The sequence below is a fragment of the Loxodonta africana genome, chromosome X (genome assembly GCF_030014295.1).
Source record: "Loxodonta africana isolate mLoxAfr1 chromosome X, mLoxAfr1.hap2, whole genome shotgun sequence".
In the NCBI taxonomy this organism is placed as follows: Eukaryota; Metazoa; Chordata; class Mammalia; order Proboscidea; family Elephantidae; genus Loxodonta; species Loxodonta africana.
The window spans coordinates 151,614,204-151,629,132 of record NC_087369.1 but is presented as its reverse complement, the minus strand read 5'-3'; the positions used below and the strand labels follow the sequence as shown (position 1 = coordinate 151,629,132).

Genomic DNA, 14,929 nt, shown 5'->3' with positions numbered 1-14,929 from the left:
GCTATACAAATTCTGACAGATTACATGCCCGTAGGTCTGGAAAATCCAAAAGAAATAATCTAAATGTACTGGCTGTAAGAAGTTACATCAGGAAGATTACAGGGTATAACCTGCATACTAGTAACACACATCTAGAAAATACAATGGGAAATAACAAATTTTTACTCACAACAGAGACAGAAAAATTAAATAACTGGCATTAACCCAGCCTAGGATGCAAGAGAGTAAAAAAAAAAAAATTAAAGCCCATGGTCCTGGATGGGAAGACCCATACCTATACATCATACCTCTTAAGGTAATACATAGATTTGGTTGTATTCTGACCGGTCTGTGCCTTTGTCCCTGCTGTTCACTACCCCCAGCCTGAAACCTCTCCCTCACTGCCTCCCTTGCCTACTATTTGCCTGAGGAAAAACTACTCCTTTAAAACCTAACCTCTCATTCTTCCTTATGCATAGTAACTTTAGAAGGCTAAGGTTACTACTACCCAACCTTGTATAGTGTGAAAAACATGCGCATCATTAAAAGGCCTGGGAAGTGCAGGCCTACATGGAGAGCATTTAGGAGGGTTGAGGGCACTAACTTCTCAATGCTGCAAATGATTATTTGCTTATGGAAACATTTATGGCTCACGGAATCACTGATCTATTCTGAGGCTAAATAATGCTCTAAGAACAGACACTTAGCACACAAACAAATGAATGAGCAAACAAGCGTTTACCCCAATATGGAAGAGAGCGCTAACAGGCTTGTGGTCACTGGTTTTCAGTTCCATGTGACTCCGGTAACGAAGCTGATTAACATTTGTTCCTCTCCAAAGAATTCGGTCACACCAAGCTGGGACCCGACATTTCCCACTACAAATAAGGAAACGAGTTATCAGCAGAACATAGGCCATACTACACAAGAATGTAATGCCCGCCACACTGGTGCAGACCCGGGTTAGACCCTCCTGTTATATGCTCCCAAAGAACCATGTACTTCTCCTTCCCTAACAATCCTTACTATTCTCTTTCCTACCACACTGCAAGCTCTGTGAAGGAACTGTGTCTGTCTGTATGCCACTGAACTCCCAGCACCTAGCACAGTACCTCAGGCAAAGGGGGTGCTCAGTGCGTAGCCATCTAATGAATGAATAAATGGTTCTCCTAAGATGAGGATTCTATCCTCAAGGATTTCACCACAGGGGGGAAGTATAACAGCACCCTCTTAAAACAGCCTCAGAAAGTTAGGACTATACTCTGAACACTGCATCCTCTTTTGCTCTATAAATTACAAAAACACTTCACTCCAGACAGATAATGAATAAAATCTGAAAATCCAATCCTATATTCCTGGACTGGGCCTAATTTCTAGAGATGAGTAAGAGTAGAGATCCTGTCTCTAAACTTGACTTTTATAGACAAGTCTAGCTTCTCTAATAGAGGTGAACTAACATCTAGGCATGCAAGTCTGAACATACAACAATCCATAGACTACCAAGGGTAGGGAAAAAAAAACCTATTTATCACTCTATTAGAATAAGCCACACTTTGTACACCTGATCCAGAACGTGACACAAATATCAGTAGCTCTTTAGTTGGCCTCCAGTCAGGTGAACGGAAGAACCAAGGCAAAGTGTACAAGATCTGTGAGTGTCACTTTTCATTTGCTGATCAACAGCCTGGGAGCAAGGTAATACAAACAGAACTCTCCCCACCCCACCTCACCCCTCCCAACCCCCCACTCCCTGTTCTCAGAGCCTAAAGAAGCAAAGTATTCCCTTTCTATTTTAAACTTCTGGGCTCAGCCTACTAGGAAACTATCAGAAACAAAGAGACAGATTTTAGGTAGAAGACAAATAGTTACCAGGAACTTACTGCCAGAGGCACTTTAAATGAAGTAACTAGGAAATCAAAGGGCCTCTTACACAGTGGTTCTCAACATTTTCTGGCTGTAGGAGAGGTGGGGCCCAGGCATCAGTACTTTTAAAAGTTCCCCAGGAGATTCTATTGTGTACTCAGGAATGGGAACCACTGTGCTAGAAAAATCTTTCACAGATCTTTGAGTATTTTTACCTTCTTGTATCTTCAACTAAATAGTTGAGAAGCCATTTGGGAGGGGAAAAAAAAAAAGCCAGCAACAGGGCAATAGGTAACAAGTAGGATGAGATCAGGAAAGCAAAAATCTAAGTGAGTCTGCTGAGACGAGAAAAATAAGGTACTGCCCATACAACTTCAATAGCTCTGACATAGAACAGTTTAGTTTAACTGGGAAAGAATGTCTGCCTTGAGCATTAAGCTCTTTTAAGAACTATCTATATGGGATCAAAGTGAAAATAGCAACTCAAGATTAGATAGGAACCTTAGGGAGCAGTGAGTTCATGTTAATGGCAGAGGGTGAGAATGGTTGCACAATTCAAAGAATGCAATCAATGTCACTGGATTGTACATGTAGAAACTGTTGAATTGATGTATGTTTGGCTATGTAGAATCTCAATAACAACAACAAAATAAATAAAATTAAAAAAAAAAACCTCTTATGTAATAGCACTGAGTCTTTAGGCTTTTATATCTGCTTAGGGCATGACCTACAAAGTTCCCAGCCCCTTACCAATATGGAAGGACAGAAATAAGATCAGGCCTTAGCCTATTCTATGGGAAGGTTCTTGTTACTTTACCTGGAATCCCATCGATCTGTTTTAGAGTCATACTTATAAGTGGGAATAAACTTAATTTCGCCTTCTGTGAAGTCAGCAAAAGCTTTTTTCTGTGTACGCTGAATATTTAACTAGAGATAAAAAGAAACATTGCATCAGCAGAGTAATACTACCATAATACAGTTGACATTCAGGTTTAGCAGGCACCATTTCCATTTCTAAGTATCCTAGTTCCATAGCCCAGACAACTATGAGAGAGTACATGAATAAGATTTCTGTATCTTATGAATTAAATATTGGCATTCCGTTCCCATGGTATCTAAACTCACCCTCACTTAGGGTGCTCCTTATTAGCACATTACTAATTTTATTGCTAATGGTGTCCAGGGTAAAATGGAAGAATGAAATCTGAATCATCATAGGTTCCCTAACACAAAGCAAGAACCACTGAGTGTATTTTTAAAATGCACACAAATATTGAATGGATAATTATAAAAGTCACATTCAGTGAATAGTTACAAATTATTTTGAAAGTTATCCTCCCTCAAATATTTTACCAGAGTTACTTAAGAGTCAGAATTTATTCCAGTTGTACCCCTTTTGGGAGCAGGAGGTAGGAAGAAAGGCAAAGAAATTAGTCAGCCAACCTGAATGTGAAGGTAGACACAGCCAGGAAAGGGTCACTACAAAAGCCATTCTACTGCAAAACACCTGGATTTTTACTGTGTCTGAAAGTCAAAAAGATTCATGTAGCGCTAAGGGACCGAATTAATGGGCTGAGGGCTGTCAGGACCATGGTCTCGGAGAACATCTAGCTCAATTGGCATAACAAGAAAATGTTCTACATTCTACTTTGGTGAGTAGCGTCTGGGGTCTTTAAAAGCCTATGAGTGGCCATCTAGGATATTCCACTGGTCTCATCCCTTTGGGTGCAAGGAAGAATGAAGAAAACCAAAGACACAAGGGAAAGATTAGTCCAAAGGACTAAGGGCCCACAACTACCACAGCCTCCACCAGACTGAGGCCAGTACAACTAGATGGTACACGATTACCAACACTGACTGCTCTGACAGGGATCACAACAAAGGATCCCGGACAGAGCTGGAGAAAAATGTAGAACAAAATTCCAACTCACAAAAAGAAGACCAGACTTACTAATACTGGAGAAACCCCGAGAGTATGGTGTCCGACACCCTTTTAGCTCATTAATGAAGTCACTCCTGAGGCTCATCCTTCAGCCAAAGATTAGACAGGCCCATAAAACAAAGGGAGACTAAAGGGGCACACCAGCCCAGGGGCAAGGACTAGAAGGCAGGAGGGGACAGGAAAGCTGGTAATAGGGGACCCAAGGTCAAGAAGGCAGAGTGTTGACATGTCGTGGGGTTGGTAACCAATGTCACATAACAATACGTGTACTGTTTAATGAGAAGTTAGTTTTGTAAGCCTTCATCTAAAGTATAAAAAAGTATAATGATTAAAAAAAAAAGGATCCACATAGGGATTTAAAGATATCTGGATCAAGTCAAAACATTGTCTTCCCTCAATAAGCATTCACTTTTAGCAGCCAGTACCCATATGCTAAAGTGAAAATTCAAGTCACATGCCAGGTTTTGAGGCAAATTCACCTGTCTCAAATATATGGAAAACTAGGTTCCCGAATATCAGGTTTCACATAAACACTACAGCGGGTCAATGTTTTCCCAAAGGTGTTTTCATCTACACACCAGCTAGCCCCAACTTATCAAATCAGTTCCCATTACTGAGACCACAGCCTATGCTATTTATCCCAGGCAAACTTCTTTTTCTGTTTCCCAATCTCCTCACGGGACCTCCGGCTCCTACCTCCAAGCTGTTGCTCAGCGTGCCAAGTAATCACAGAAGAGTTTTCCCTCCTTCCAGCTGCCAAACCACATCGACATAGCTGAAGGCCCACTTCCTCCAGGAAGTGTTCTCCAATTAACCCCACCCATTCTCCAACTTCTTTAAATTTCTGAAATCTCTTCTTGATAAAGACTTATTAAACAAATATTATAATTTCTTTTTATCATTAATGTTCTCTCCCCTCCTTCCATCCAAAGACCTAATAAAAGAACTAGACACCCTGTATGTATTCAATGCCTGTTATATCACTAGTCACACTGTTTTCACAAGACAATTAAGACCTTACCTTCTTTTCCTAGAGTAAGACACACTTTCCATGTATGTACCTCATAAACCTAATGGTCTCTTCTACTATCTAAGGAAAAAAAAAAAAGTACCTAAAAAATGAAAAATTTACTCACCTGGTCAAATTTCAAGAGTCTCTGAAGGTCATTCTTATTAATAAGACTTTTCACCTCATTGGCATCAGGCATGCAAAGTCTATAGTTCAAATCTCCCAACCAAATGACAACACTGAGAATCAAGAAATATATGCACAGAAGTAGCCATAATTAGCATTAAAAAATCAACCAGAGGAGAATGAAGAGAAGAAAAATGGGTAATTTATTGATAAGAGCTCATTTATCACTATCTGACAAAGGGTTTAAAGCTATAACTGATTCTTTGGGGGCAAGCAGTCTCAACACCTGCGAGACACCATGGATTACAAAATAGGTGGGAGAAATAGGCACTCCATACGTGAAAACATAAAGAACAAAAAGGGGGCAATACAGTATATGTACGGGATTCAGAAGCCACGGAGTTAACTGACTGAGAAGCATGAAGTTTATTTGTTGGACTAGCTTCAAGATTTTGCCTGGCTGCTTGCCAGGCCCTCTAAGGGAAGAACATCTGAACGGTTTCTGCCTCTCAGAGCGCTGAGGTTCTGCAGGCTTTCCGTTAAGGTCTGTACGGTCTGAACGATCTGATCTGAATGATAGTTCTCCCAGGTAGGCCCCACTAGGAAAGTAGTCTAAGGCTCTCTAGTGTAGCCAACCTGTCTTCTCCTGCCGAAGTTCTGCAGACCAAACAGTCCAGGCAAGAAGGAGACTAGCACGGCATGGGACTGTCCAGCTCCCAGTCACCATAACAGGCCCCTAGATATGCAGAAGGCCCCTAGATGTGCAGAAGGTCCCACAGGGGGAGACCCTGAAATTACTACACCAAAATGGATTTTCCTGTTTGTTATCTCAAGCTCCAAGTGGATCACTTTGCCAATTTCAATTACAACATGAAATTTATGGAATCCTAGAGAAATACATTTACGGAATTTCAGGGCAACTTTATGACCATCAATTTCAATGCTTTGACTTTACCACTGTGAAACAGAATTCCGTATGACATTTCTAATTATTGACATAATATGGAAACAGTCTGATATCACTACTCTTCCCTACTCTTTCCTCAATTACTCGACTCTCTACTGATTCTAATACCCCTAAATGATCTTTATTTTCCTATGAATTCCCATTTCAAGCCAGGTATTTCCAGTCACCCTCAGAATTTATTTTTTTTTTTCAGAATTTAAATCACTGGCATTAATTTCCTCACAACTAATCACTTTCTATCACCCAGTCCGTTTCCCAACTGATTTGTGTCTATCCTTATTAAGTCCCATTATTCTTCACTCATCTTTCACTCATATTATCCTATTGCTTCCATTGGTGTCTTTAAATCTCCCCTGCCCCTATTTTTAATGATTCACAGGCACAGAAAAGAATAATGTTGATCTCTATATACTGACTTGGAAAGAGATCCACAAGAAATGGGATTAATACAATCCCATATAACAAGTGTGTTTTTGTGTGTGCATATTAGAGATAAATTGGAACAGTGCGAGTCAATAGAAATAGAATTCAAGTCACAAATGTAATTTTAAATTTTCTAGTAGCTACATTTAAAAAGTTAAAAAGGTGAAAGTAATTTTATTTAACCCAATATATCCAAAATATTATCAAAATGTAAATCAACATTTTTTAAAACTTGAGATATTTTACATTTTTTCCCTACAAAGTCCTTGAAATCCAGTGCATAATTCACGCTTACAGCACAGCTTAACTTGGACAAGCCACATTTCGCATGCCCAATAGCCACTTGTGGCTCCTGACTGTCATACTAGACGGTACAGATTTAGAAGGATACACACTAAACTGTTAACAGTGTTCCACTGGACAGAGGGGCTTGGCTGGGGATGGTGGAGGATGAGAAATGAGGGATTTTTACTTTTAATCTTTTATTACATTTACAATGAACATCCTATTTTATAATAAAAACTGAATGAACATGACCCCTCCAGCATTATTCTAGATGTCCCACTAATACAACTAGCTTTTGCTGTGATGTCAAATTTAATTTCTCTGCCTCAATGAGTCTGCTATTCCTCGAATACCCTCTCTTCTTTGCGATCCCAGCCCCTAAACACTAATGCCTCACTCTTCCCAGCTCTCCAGTTTTGCACCACATTTAACCCCTTCTTATCCCCACTATTCAAAAGCAAAATGAGAGTTAACCACTCACTCATGTTTCATGATGTTCAGCTGAGGGAGGGTCTGATTTGGGACCACAAAACTCATTCGCGCACAAATGTCCTTATAATCTTGATTTCTTCTCTCAAAGTCCTCCACGTGAGCAGCCAGGTGAGAATTGACAATGCAAAATGTAGTGTTGTGAAATACAAATCTCACAGCTACTCCACCTTTGTTTCCCTGTTAGCAGGAGTAAAAATTCAGTTAGTACAGAGACACAAGTAGCAACTGAACTTCACATGGATGTAAGTAACAGTAAACCTCATTTCCAAAGTAACTCACCATTTTCCCCATGATCCCAGTTCCAACTGTTTCTGTAGTAACATCACGGATATACCGCCACTGGTCCTTTCTGGCATATATAAGGAGCATCATCCCAACAAGGCGGACTAGTTGAACCTATGAGTTCCAGGGAGTTATAAAAGGTTAATATTGACACTACTCTTTGCCACACATCTAACTTCCCACAAATAATTTTCTACCAAGAAGACAAAACAATGCCCAAATCTAATTTCCCTACAGACCCCATAAAGAAGAAACAAAAATTCTCTGGGGAAGCTCTAATCTGACTCTGACCAATAAGAGTTAAAAGCCTTCAGGGACAATAAGTACGCTCAAGCTCTAGATTCATTATTTTAATCACTTCCTAATCTACCAGGAGTAGGCAACATTAAAAGTTTTAAACGATCAAGATAAAGCCCTATCACAGCTTACTCCTTCCACCTCTCCTTCTAGTTTCTCATTTCCAATTTTCTTTTTAAGCAATTTAAATCTATAAGACAGCAGTCCTTTTTTAAAATTTTATTGTGGTAAAATACATGTAACAAAACATTTGCCATTTCAACCATTTTTACATGTACAATCCAGTGACATTAATTATGTTCACCATGTGCAACCATCACCACTGTCTGTTTTCAAATTTCTTCATCACCCTTAACAGGAACTCAGTATACCTTAAACGATACCTCCCCATTTCCTCCTTCCACCGCCTCTTACTAACAAACTGTGGTCTCTATGCATTTGCCTGTTCTAGGTATTTCATCTAAGTGGGCTCATCTAGTATCTGTCCTTTTGTGTCTGACTTGCTTTATTCAACATAAGGTTTAGTTATGTAGCATGTATCAGGACTTCATTTCTCTTTATGGTTGAATAATATTTCATTGTATGTATATACCACATTTTATTTATCCATCCATTCACATGTTGATGGACAACTTTGATTACTTTTAATCTGTGAACTAGAAATAGGTCTGAAATATGTATCAGTCAGGGGTCTGTATGAGAGGAATATAGTCTTCCAGAGTCTTATTACCTAGAAGATATAGACACAAATCATTTGAGACAGATTACTCCTTTAAAAGGGCTTAGTGTGGTAGATCTATAATTAAAATAACTCTGCTGGTAGCTAAATGCTTCTACCACATGCCTTCTAAAGATCAACAAATTGGCCCACCTTGCTAGAGTCAATTCTACTCCTCTCAACCTACAACCAATTTTAGAACTCATTTAAATTCCACAAGACTTCTATTCTTGTTCTGATTCCAAAGTATATCGTAAAGTATATCCTATGTACCCACATGCTTCACGCTGCTTTTCTGTAAAACATCCAGTTCTGACCGTAACAGTGAACAATTTCAATCTTAAACTTTTACTGCACAAATTAGTTACCTTATATGTAATTATTGATATGAGAACAGTAAAAAGTTTTTTTTTCCTCTTCTAAAAGCTAACTAATGAAAATATAGGATGAGAAAGCTTAGGGAAATTTTTTTCTAGGAAATAGATATAAAGGATTCATATGCCCTATCCCAGTATTACACATGGGGAAGAATTCAATTAAACCTGTCGGAAAAAGTTATACATAGTGGAATAACTCCTAGTGAACTCTATTAAGTCATATACTAAAGAAGGTGATTAAACGCAGCTTACTTTCTTATATTTGGCTTTAGGATGCAAACCCCTTTCTACAGCCATGGACCACTCTTGTTCCTTCACGGATTCAAAATAGAAAAAGGCTTCTGTGCTCAAGTCCAGCTCTTGGAATCTGAGAAAACAAGAGGATGTGAGCTCTACACATATCCCATAATTATCTCTGACTACGTCCTGTCCCATTTTCTGAAACATTAGATGAAAAAAAGAATGGGTGGGGAAGTGGGGAGAGAAATTTTATAGAATTACTCTGTTCACCAGGTGATCAGTAAGGCCAAATACCTTTCTTTTCTAAAGACTCCCCAGCAGCAATATTCATATGCTATGCAAAAATAAACAAAAAAATCTCCACAAGGGGTAATGGAAACCCTGGTGGTGTAGTGGTTAAGTGCTATGGCTGCTAACCAAAAGGTCAGCAGTTCAAATCCACCAGGCGCTCCTTGGAAACTCTATGGGGCAGTTCTACTCTTCCTATAGGGTTGCTATGAGTCGGAATCGATTCAACGGCACTGGGTTTGGTTTTGGTTTGGTAAGGGGTTAACAGTAGAGCTTTGCTCTTATAGCTTAGAAATAGTCATTGTTAAAACTGACCTCAAGTCTCAGTTTCTATGAAGAATAGAGTTTTCTATGGTTTTTAAGAGTACTAGATGCTTCCTTACATCATTTTAGCTATCTGTTCTTTTCTGATCTCACAAATTTGACGTATAAGTTAACTCTCACATTGAGTTCACCATAGGTTTCTAACAAATAGTTAAAAAAAAAAGCCGAGGGGAGGGGGGAGGAGGTGCAAATGTCATGTAAATGAACAGGAAGCAGACAGCCAAAAGGAAACTCCAGAAGTGTTCTTTACCCAATGCAGTAGATATCAGGAGGATTCGAATCACAGTTGAGCCAAGGTTCTAATCCGCTATCTGGAGACTGACCATTCACGTTCCAAGTTCCAACAAAAAATCTAATATATAATATCAAAAAAATAATTTGAAAACAAAGTTCAAGTACGAACCAACAAAGTTCTCTCTTGTCACTTCTATACAGGGGTAAGTTCATAATAAGCTAACATAATTTCTCAAAATGTTTTGCCACACACAAAAGAAGAACTTGCATCTAGAACACAAAACCAGTAGGCTTATTTTCTCTAAATTTTACATTAAGTAAACCTACAGAAAGGAACCAAATTTCTATGTAAAAAACACAAGCTTAACTGCTCTATTATGTTTCCTTTCAACTAAACTCCATCCAAATTCATACTTGAAGGCAGAGCTTGTGGATGGGAAAGCATTATCTTCACTCTATAAGCTAGCTGAATATGGACAACTGTTTTGTAAGGAGCTGTAGTTGAAACCAAAAGCTCACTTCCCAAAGGATTCCAAGGACATCTGTGTAGAAAATTCTGATGAGGCAGATAAAACATTAAGGAAGAAAGCAGACGGGAAAACTCATGACTGTCTTAATTGCTTACATACAAATACAGTCATCATGGCGAATATAGGGAACTGGAGGTTTTAACATCAAGATATAGCTATGACTGAATTGGAATAAATGAGGCATGATGGGACTGGAATCCTGGACTAGAAAAGCACATGCTATTCACGAATACAGACCTCTCAATCAAAAGGAGACAACTAGTGAAACTTTCCTTAATTTATCAAAGTAAGTTAAGATTTAGTAGTGATGATGGACTTTACTTTTCCAATATTTGCTGGAAAAAAATTCGGCAAGCCACATAGAGAAACATGCTCGCTTGTGGAATGTGTACAGGGCAATCATCTGGTACATAGGAGGCCTGAGTTGGTTCTCTAAGAGTAGACAAAAACATTAGCAGGCGTGGTACTGTGAGTAGTTAGCAAATCCAAGGGATTTGGGATTTGGATATGTACAATAATGACCAGCATAGAGACAAGGGCTTGAATGAGATGACCTTTCCTTCTTTTCATGCTTTGATTCTTAATTAAGATAAAAATGTAAATGCCGAAAGGCTGTTTTCTTCTATACCTACTAGTCAGTTAAGTAGAAGAGAGACTAACCTGAAAGTCTGAATGTTGACATAATCTTTCTCACGCTTTGCCAGGAGATGTTTGATGAGACCCTCCCGCTGCCCAGACTGGTTACTTGGTACAAAGAGCTTCCGCATGGTGTTGGTTACCTTGGGCTGCTCCTTGTTAGTGGCTTCTTTTTCACGTGGAAACCTGAAAAATAAATGAGGAATTCAAAAATAAAACTGCCTAAAATATAAGTCTCCTACATGGGAAATATGTCTCTAATATGGCACTTACATTCTATTGACAGAAGTGGGTGGGGGTGGGGGCTCCCGATGAGTCCCTGTAGGTGGATTTGGTGAACTGATTTTCTTGTCCAAATTCATAGATGAAAAGTTATCCTCAAATCCAAGAAGCCCTGAAGGACACAGAACCCAAAGTCAAAAGAGGGATGAGGGAGAAGCTAACATCACTGGCATCACTACAATGAAAGGTACCAGAAAGGTGCTAATAACTTAAATTGGGGAAAAAAACCATCTGTCCCTAAAACAAGGATATAACCTTCCAGTTAGCAGCTAAGTGCTTTAACCACTGTGCCACCAAGGCTCCTTAAAACAACAGTAGGTTACATTATTCTGGGACCTGAATAACAATTAAAAAAAAAGCTAGCATTTATTGAAGATGTAGCACAACACCTTACATCATTATCTCCCTCGTCACAAAAACCTAATAGCTAATATGCCACAGGCTTAAGAGTCACATTAGTCAGGGGCATGGGCTAGCTAAAACCACTCCATAGGAAAATGTGCCCGACACTGCCATTAATCCGTATCATTTCATCTGTCCAGATAAAACTGATTGACTCTGCAATGATCATAGCAACCAGGGAAAAAGAACCCTTTTAATACCTGAAAACCCAGGTTTGTCTTTAGTGTCTAATTTCTGGTACCAGCTGGATGAGTCCTTTTGCTCTGGAACAAGAAGCTGTAACTGAGCTGGAGAGAGAAAGGTCCTGGTCAGAAACTGGGAAATCCCTTCACTGAGTAGAGTTTCCCATAATCAAAAGCCATTCACATAATACTCCTCAAACGCAGAGGCCAGCACCATTCCCGAACATAAAGGAAGAGCCTAAGAAAATGTATCTGTCTGCCATGACACTGACCATTCTGGAAAAAGGTTCAAATTGTCCTTAAAGCTAAATAGGCTTGTTCCCTAATCTATCCCTGGGTTCATCCCCTAAAGAAAGATAAAAAAAAAAACAGTATTAAGGCCTGAAGGGTGAGGTACTTTGCTAATGGCCACTTGCCTCTATATCCACAAGTAAGGATTTTACTCCTATTTAAATTGTAGGAAGAAAGTTGCTGAGTCTTGAGTTACCTTCCTGAGCAGCAAGAACCTCTGAGAGGAACTTCGAGCAGTGTTCCTCATTAGGGATTTCAAAGCAGCGCTCTCTGGTCCAGTCCCCCTGAACCCGAATTTTGCAGCCACCTAAAAAGACATACATATAGCTATTAAACACGATGTTTAATTGTGATCATATCCTCAACTCAGCAGGTTAAAAGAAGGTCCAGATCACAAATATTCCAGACCTCTAATGTAGGAAGCATATGTACAAGATCCAGGGATTCAGTGTGGTGGGAAGTGGGAGGAGAGGACGCAGAGAGGGAAACCTAGGAGAAGTTAGCGCTCCTAAAGGCTGATCAACTGTGTCAATGAGCAACTCGATATAATGATAAGATACGTATAGAAATCATAGTTCCCTACATTTGATATCTCTCTCAGATGTAAGCACAGGGACCTCCAAACTCTAGCAAAAGATATATTCCCCAACCATCCCCCTTCCATCCCCTGGCTGGAAATTCCTACCATTATAAATCCTGATCGTGTAACTGAAGCATGAAAAGAATAAAGGAACAATGGCTTGTTCATAGGTACAGATTCTATCTGGGCTAACAAATTTACAAGCTAATTTAAAAAATGAATAGTGGGATTGGTCCAAATTATTCTGAAAAAAAGCCTCTATACCTCTTTATCTCACGTGAAAAGCAAATGTCTTGAATAAACTTACCAAAGCAATATAATGACCTATGTCCAGTAGTTGTTTGGTTTGAGTAAAAACCCGTTATCGTCCAATCAATTCCAACTGATAACAACCCTATGGGACAGAGTAGAACTGCCTCACAGGGTTTCCAAGGAGTGGCTGGTAGATTCGAACTGTCGACCTTTTGGTTAGCAGCCATAGCTCTTAACCACTGTGCCACCAGGGCTCCATGGTTCATGTATAGCCAATTGGAAAATAAAGTAATTAGAAGCAAAGTTATCTAGAACTTTGGTTTCTTATGTATATAACATATTATCTCCCCTTTTCTGATGCCTTATAGCTACCATCTGTATCAATCGTTTGGACATGGTGATCCAAGAAATCTATGCCCTTGCTTATATTAGGACTTTAACTGGTTTATTACATGTATTGATTTCTCATGCCCCACAAAACTACAAACTCTTTGAGAGCAAAAGGTAGGCTTGCATATACAGATTACCCAACACAACAGTTTTGAAGGTCCAGGGTGACCAACTGTTTTAGTTTGTCCGGGACTGAGGGGTTCCCGGGATACAGGACTTTCAGTGCTATAACTAGGAAAGTCCCAGGCAAACCGGGAGGTTGGTCTCTTGACTGGTGACAGTGACGCCAGACTTCAGAGAGGGAAGGCATTTAATAAGTGACTGTTGAACTGAGCTCTTAACACTCATAAATAACAAAGAAATGAGAAAATAAAACGAAAATCTTAGTTACTTATGGTGAAAATGCACTTTTGAAACTTCGGCTGTCTTTTCTCCCTTTGTATTTCCTGATGTTTCTATCTTCAAAGATGGAATTAAAAAAGGAAAGTAAAAGTAGTGATTAAAAAAGACCCAAACCTGTTGCTGTTGAGTTGATTCCAACTCACAGTGACCCTATAGGACAGAGTAGAACTGCCTCATAGGGTTTCCAAGGAGCGGCTGGTGGATTCAAACTGCCGACCTTTTGGTTAGCAGCTATAGCTCTTAAACCACTGCACTGCCAGGGCTCCACGAGATAAAAATGAAGAGAAAAAAAAAAACAACGAAAAAGAAGGCACCCAAGTGGACCAGAGATAAGAAAACTCATGAGAGTGCCATGGTAGGGAGAGGGCTTATGAATAGACTGTTTCAACGAGCAGCAGCCTTGAAGATACAGGGGAAAACTCCTTCAAGGCATAACAAGTCCTCCCTTTCTCAGGTCATTTATACTAAAAGTAGCGGGAAAAAGAGCAGTTTCTATCTGATAGAAACTTAGAACAAGAACACATATCCTCTCTCCCACAATCCTTGAAAGATATATTTTAGAAATACAAAAATTAAACTCAAACTGACCCATTTAATGGCCAAAAGATTCCAGAAACTGCTTACAAAGTAACACTGGATACTATTTCGCCATGTAACCTGGAAAAGGGGACAAACTACTTCATGACCCAAACTTCTACTCTTTTTCTCCCTTCCAACACTCTCTGGGCCTCCAACAACCCATAACCTCAACGTCTCTGAACACTACTCTTTCTACCACTCAGCAGTTCTCAAGTATGGATGCACTGGAATCACCAGAGGTGCTTCTAGAAAAACTGAGGCTGGGCCCCACCCCAGGCCAATTGAAACAGAACCTCTGGGGATGAAGCACAGGCATGAGGAGTGTTTAAAACACTCCCCAGGTGATTCTAATGTGCATCCATATTGAAAACCAGAGTCCAGTGAAAACAGGCTGGTCCCTGAGAATAGCATTCCCCTGCAGCCCTCTTAGGTGAAGGCTGTTTATAGTCCCTCACACACTGTAATTTAAGGTTGCTGTCCTATTTTTTCCTAATGCTACCTCCAGACCATTCCTTCTCCTCCTCCCTGAGGAAAATCCTTATTCCTTGGAAGCTCAT

General features: G+C 39.6%; 1 protein-coding gene across 7 annotated transcripts in view; it reads right to left on the bottom strand.

The window, feature by feature from the left end:
• The window catches only part of OCRL (OCRL inositol polyphosphate-5-phosphatase), a 52,216-nt gene that overhangs the window by 22,408 nt on the left and 14,879 nt on the right, over nucleotides 1-14,929 (bottom strand). For all 7 annotated transcript variants that reach the window (XR_002786915.2, XM_023553841.2, XM_023553842.2 and 4 more), the window contains 11 exons: nucleotides 12,366-12,476; nucleotides 11,897-11,983; nucleotides 11,286-11,406; nucleotides 11,037-11,198; nucleotides 9,863-9,964; nucleotides 9,013-9,127; nucleotides 7,366-7,482; nucleotides 7,076-7,263; nucleotides 4,921-5,032; nucleotides 2,660-2,769; nucleotides 722-857 (listed from right to left, as the gene is read on the bottom strand). Coding sequence is in view for 6 of the 7 variants with exons in the window: in XM_023553841.2 (XP_023409609.1) it covers nucleotides 722-857; nucleotides 2,660-2,769; nucleotides 4,921-5,032; nucleotides 7,076-7,263; nucleotides 7,366-7,482; nucleotides 9,013-9,127; nucleotides 9,863-9,964; nucleotides 11,037-11,198; nucleotides 11,286-11,406; nucleotides 11,897-11,983; nucleotides 12,366-12,476 (1,361 nt within the window). In the remaining variant the exon portion in view is untranslated. The remainder of the gene's footprint in view (nucleotides 1-721; nucleotides 858-2,659; nucleotides 2,770-4,920; nucleotides 5,033-7,075; nucleotides 7,264-7,365; nucleotides 7,483-9,012; nucleotides 9,128-9,862; nucleotides 9,965-11,036; nucleotides 11,199-11,285; nucleotides 11,407-11,896; nucleotides 11,984-12,365; nucleotides 12,477-14,929) is intronic.